The 6,076-nt window shown below is 33.7% G+C and overlaps 1 protein-coding gene across 1 annotated transcript; it reads right to left on the minus strand.

The window, feature by feature from the left end:
• Positions 869-3,767, minus strand: LOC109224837 (protein YABBY 4-like). Its single transcript, XM_019389385.1, has 7 exons — positions 3,322-3,767; positions 2,683-2,823; positions 2,476-2,590; positions 2,042-2,090; positions 1,804-1,879; positions 1,308-1,382; positions 869-1,196 (listed from the first exon to the last, which is right to left on the minus strand). Exons 1-7 carry the CDS (start codon positions 3,421-3,423, stop codon positions 1,128-1,130), a joined length of 627 nt encoding a protein of 208 aa, XP_019244930.1. The 5' UTR covers positions 3,424-3,767; the 3' UTR covers positions 869-1,127.

Genomic DNA, 6,076 nt, shown 5'->3' on the forward strand with positions numbered 1-6,076 from the left:
TTTCTCACACTATTTCTTCTTCTTCTTCTTCTTCTTCTTCTTCTTCTTCTTCTTCTTCTTCTTCTTCTTCTTCTTCTTCTTCTTCTTCTTTCAACTACTACACACCTACATACATGGTGTATCACTAACATTTTTATTACTGTGCTTATACATCTTTATACATTTTTATACAACTATATATATAATATACCACTTTGTATAAAAGTGTATAATATTGTATAAAAATGTATAAGCATCTCTGACGAACTTTTTGTACGATTTTCACTTGCTATTCTTGATTAAAACTATTCCAAATCTCCATTAAATGACTTCAAACTTCGTATACAGTCTACGTAGACTAATTATAATAAGTTCAAACAATACCCACTCCAAATTTCTCACAAAATCATATTCAAAATCTAACAAAATTAGCATTAAAGGAAGATGAGATTTTAGATTTCTCGCGTTTGTTTTTTATTTTCGTAGTTGTGATAGGTGTGTAGAAATTTGAGGAAAAAAGAGAATGGAAATGTTTCACGCTTGAAGATATAGAGCATAAAAAACTGGAAAAAAATTCAGATCTAAGCTTATTGATATTTGGCTACACATTTGCAAACTTGTAAGTGGGCTAAAATAATGCAAGGTCAACTTATGGAGTGCATTATTATGTAATTTTGTCTATCATTAATTACTTATTCCCCAAATTATTTCCCAAGACCTTTTACAATGCTATCATTATTAGGGGTTGTATCATATACGGTAAAATACATACTATAATTATTATTTTTTAAGAGGTGTGCAAAGTCAATAGTGGATAAGTAAAAGGGAACGGAGGGAGGGAGTATATAGTACTGCTGAAATGGAGCATTAATTCCTAGGCTGTAAAATGTATAGTGCAAAAGCAAAAAGTGACTATTGATTTAAGAAGGATAAGGCATACTTTTCAAGCAAAAGTTGAGATATTGAAGCCATAAGTACACTTCAACAAAAAGATAAAAGAAAGAAAGTCTAGAAATACACATTCAACTCGCTAGGAGAGAGTCACATTAATTGGTAGGCTACAAAGAAACTAAAAGGGTTAGACTTGGCTCTAGCTGCTATAGGTATAGCTTCTGCATTTCAAAACCTGTTCCCCTTTGATTCTGATATCAGTAAGGTGAGACACTAACGTTGGCTGAATTAAACAAACCATCTTTCATAAGAACATCTTCTCCATCCTATCAACAAAACAAAAAAACAAAAGGAAAAAATAAAAATGTGAACTTAATTTACTGAATATACAATGGAAAAAAAAGCTAAGAAAATGAAGAAGATGCATGTTAACACACCTGTTGGCGCACATTAGCTCTCTTAACAGTCTGATCAGGCATGAGACCAAATTGAATGTGTGGAAAGTGGGCCCACTGTGTCATTAACAAAATAATAATGTGAAAACTCTGATGCAAGTAACATCGAAACCCTAGTTCTTAGTTATCAAGATTTGATGTCAAATTAACATAGAATTAAATTCAACCCAACAATGTCTTAAATCAATGTGAAAAGAACAATAAATAATTTTTAACACTAAAAAAAGAAACTGGAATTAGCTACGAGCTTCGTTGCTGGTTTGTCACTGAATCGCTCATAGCTAACAAAATTTCTTGATAATCTAATGCTAATATGTCTTTAAATAGGATTAGCAACAGATTTTTCTGTTTAGCTACATAACATGCAATAAAACTTTTTTTAGAATATAATAGAATACCATACCAAATACGAAATGAAAAAAAAAGGAGAGGAGGAACCCTAATCTAGAAAATTAACGGGGGAGTAGCTCAGTAATACATTTTTTGCAGCGGCGCTGAAAGCATCTCTGTGACTAATGTCAGGATTCCCTGCTTTTATGCGTTGGATCTCTTCCCTGCAGAAAATATCAAAGACCAATATCTAGTTTCATATGACAACACAAATTCAATAAATAAATTTTAGCATTTGATATCTAAGTATATGTATTTTATTAAATAAAAGATGAATATCTACAAGTTTGCCTGGTAAAAGAGAAACAAAAGCTTATGATTATTACTTGATGAATCGGTTGTAAGCAGAGGGGACTCGCTGTCTCTTCTCAGGAGCTGTACATAAAAATACACATTAATACTACTAGTATATATGTTGATAATAAGATGTATTTTTCTTGTACCTAAGTCTTCATCATTTCAAGCACAAAAAGTGACACAAGCCCTTTGCAAAGTAAGATAGCTAACAGAAATTAACTTGTCATCCTATAGTTCCTTTCCTTCTTCACAAAGGAAAGTCAATAAGCAAAACTTAGATATATATTTTTAAGAGAAAAAGGAGGCATTCTTTCCTTAAGGACAGCAGCATACGCAGTGTAATTCCACAAGTAGGGTCTAAGGAGGATACTGTATACGCAGACCTTACCCTAACTTGTGAAGGTAGAGAATAAATTTCTGAGATTGATTATAAAAGGAGAAATGTATGTCTAAGATATCTCACGTCTGTTAATGACGGGTGGTCTAGGAAGATCATCAAATCCTGGTCGAGTAGGTAGGACAAAATCAGTAGTACTCTGATTCATCAAGAAATTTGGGGTTGCGTTGGCAATTTCTTCCTGCAAAGGCACTCGTTTATCAATTTTAGCCAACAAATTGACAAATAAAGACCTAAAAATAGTGCTGCTTCATCAGTAATATATAGACATACCAGAAGATTGTGGGAAGGAGAGAAGTAAGTGTGACCAAAATGATGGTTAGCTGAAGGCAAAAGCAACCCTGGCAAAAGATTAGTGCAGTGGCCACATCGAACCGTTACAGTCTTGAACAAACTTGTGCACGGAACACTTACCTAAAAATCAATCACAAAAAAGAAAAAAAGAATTAATTATCAAAAACCCCACAAGGGTTAGAAGCACAAAATCATTTTCTTGCTTTGGCTACGTATTACTCTTGGGAGGTTTTGGTTTTATGTCCCCTCCTCTGCGCTCAATTTTTGTTATTTAATAAATAAGTTAGGGGTCAATGCCGAATCCCCCATCATCACCACAGGAGGTGAAAGCCTGGGTCGATAGCTTAATTTTTAAAAAAAAATCTTGCTTAATTTGACATCTTCCTTCTCCCCCCATAATCACTAAAAAAGTTGTTGGCAAATTGATTAAAAACAGAAACTTGAGTGAACAAAAGATAGAGAGCTCAATGTCAAAACATGACTCTAAGAAAAAAACTAAAGGAAGACTTTAAGAATGGCCAAAAGCACAAGAAACCCTAATGAAAAACCTAATTTGTAACTCTTGATTCACAAAAGTATAGGAAGAAAAGAGAAGAATGTTATGAGAATATAATATACCGCGAGGACAGTGTCACAGATGTTGCAATGGACATAGCAGAGCTGCTCGGAAGGAGGTAAGTGGTCCAATGACAAGGTAGAATTAGGAGTTGAAGAGGACATGATACTCTATTTCCTACTATTTTGCAAACTGATATTGGCTGTTGCTGCTGTTTGATTGATTTGATTGATTGATGTTTTGACAGTTTCAACTACCAAACTAAACTACCACCCCCTCCTTGGATCTGCTTTCTTCTTGATGATATGAGTTATGAAAACAAAGTGCAAAAATTGCTGCAAGAAAAGGCCAGAAATGAAAGAGAAATGCTAAGAGAGATGAAAACCCTTTTTTTCCCCTCACCTGCTTCACTCTCCTTTCTTGGTCCTTATTATAGCTAGGTCATAGATGCAATCTATGCAAAGTAATGCATTAATGCATATGCATACTGGACCATGCACATGCATGGATGTATGTGATATGTAAACATTTATGGATGTAGTAATTGATATACTTGGCCTTTTTTCATTTTATGTGAATAATAAGAAAAGAACATGTGTGGTTGGCATTCCCAATGTATGTATGAAAAGGCAGAAGGCGGCAGATGTGGGAGAGAGGAGCCAGAAAAGGACGTTTGCATGGAGCGATATAAAGCTCTCAATTCACTTGTTATTTTCAAAGTTCGTAGTTTTAGGGTGTATGGTTTCACTTTTTCACTGCAGATCATTTTTTTTTTTTTAAAAAAACTATATGCAAATTTTCTAGACTATCAGTTAACCAAAAAAATTTGCATGTTAAGAGGAGAAGCACAGATGCCCCAATCAGGAGGTGTGAGAGGTTGGTCTTGGGGGGGGGGGGTATGAGGAAGGGTAGAGGTTGGCCAAAAGTCTTGAGAAGATGTGATCAGGCGGGACATGGCGCAACTTGAGCTAACCGAGGACATAACCCTGCATATGAGGGTACGGCATGGAGATTGGGTATTAAGGTAGAGAGTTAGTAGGTAGTCGTGCATTTCCATTTGTCTTCATTAGTTCGTTAGTGTTAGTGTTAGTATGGTATCCTTTTATCCTGAGTTTGCTATTTTCGCATATCTTGTTCTGTTATTACTAGTCTATTGGAAACAACCTCTCTATCCTCACAAGGTAGGGGTAAGCTCTGCGTACACACTATCCTCCCCAGACCCTACAGTGTAGGATAATACTGGGTATGTTGTTGTTGTTCTGTTATTACTTGTCACCAGTACTTTCTTAGTTTGCTATCTGTGCTACATTTATATTCTCTATTGTTATCATACCTCGGATTTAGTTTCTCTAAATGTATTGTCTTGCTATTACTTGTTATCGGTGCTTCTTTCATATTCTTTATTGCTATCTTCAATTTAGTTTTCTAAATATATTGTCTTGTTATGAATTGCTAACAACGCTTCTTTCATCTTCTTTAGCCGAGGGTCTATCAGAAACATTCTTTCTGCCCTCCCAGGATAGGGGTAAGGCTGCGTACATCCTACCCTCTCCAGACCCCACTTGTGGGAGTTTCACTGGGTTTTTTTTGTTGTTGTTGTTGTTCTCTTTGCGCAAAGCTTAAGAAAAAATGACATACTTTTGAAACTTTTAATTTTAAACATGCAATGATATTTATGTTAGGAAGTTTCAAACTAAAATGTTTCACTATATAAACAAATGTTCTTCATTCTTGAACAACTAATAATGAAATAATGTCATATAAAATAAAACAAAAAGAGTAAATAAAAGTAAAAGTTCATAATAATAAAGTTAAGTGATCATAAAAGTGATACAAATATACAAGTAACATATAACAACATGCTAATATATACACTTTGTTGATACCCAATTTTTCCCCCAAAATATTTTTAAAATTGCACATATACCTTCAAAATCATGCATTAATAGCAATTGGTATTTTTCCATAATTTTCCTATATTTTATTAATTTATCCAGTATTTTATTTTCAATAAATAATTACAAAATGGCATTACAAATGATTTCAAAAACATCTCTTAATTTAATTTATTATTTTGGGTCCTATTAAGACCAAGTTATTTCATAATTAGCCAAATTGGCACCTTTTGGCTATAATTGCAATAACTTTGCAATTATAGCCCAAGCATATAATTTTATACTATTTTTGACCGAAAATTAGTCAATTGTATTTTAAAATACTAAGTAATCGTTTTTTATAATTTTCTGTGCATGAAATTCATTTTTTATAATTATCAGCTATTTTTATAAATTATTTTATTTAATTCAAATTGGGTATTTAACAAATAGCTAATTCCCATTTCAATTCTAGCCTAATTAAACCAGACCCCAAACCCAATTAAAACAGCCCAAATACCAGACCCAAGCCCAATCCATTAATTCCACCCGACCCAACTGTATTGGGAAAAAGTTGAATTTATATTGAAGATGACGTGGCGTGACACATGGACTGGACAAATAGTCAAAGTATAACAATTAAGAAAAAGGTACAGGAGATGACAGGTACGAGAAGAGGAAGTGAAACAGGCACGAGAAGCAGTTTAGATACGAGTCTCGTATCAATTCGAGTCATTTAAAGCCAGTGGATCAAAAGGCATTGAAAACATGGATCTGAAGACAAAAAGGAGTCTAAATTCAGTATTAAATACCTGATACGTTAGAAAATTGGTATTTAATAGGAATGATTGTGTAACGGCTCATTTAATATCATTTATTGTCCATAATTGTCTCATTAAAGCTTAGGTTTCATTCCTTTATCTAGAATCAACTATAAAAGGAG

The sequence above is a fragment of the Nicotiana attenuata genome, chromosome 4 (assembly GCF_001879085.1).
Source record: "Nicotiana attenuata strain UT chromosome 4, NIATTr2, whole genome shotgun sequence".
NCBI lineage: Eukaryota > Viridiplantae > Streptophyta > Magnoliopsida > Solanales > Solanaceae > Nicotiana > Nicotiana attenuata.

What these genes read in the sequence shown, in the direction of transcription:
- LOC109224837 (XM_019389385.1), bottom strand. Translation starts at nt 3,423, where the DNA reads ATGTCCTCTTCAACTCCTAATTCTACCTTGTCATTGGACCACTTACCT. An exon ending in GCTTACAACCGATTCATCAA is followed by an intron (nt 1,880 to 2,041) that starts GTAATAATCATA and finishes TATTTTCTGCAG; the next exon opens with GGAAGAGATCCAACGCATAA. An exon ending in TCAGCGCCGCTGCAAAAAAT is followed by an intron (nt 1,383 to 1,803) that starts GTATTACTGAGC and finishes TTAATGACACAG; the next exon opens with TGGGCCCACTTTCCACACAT.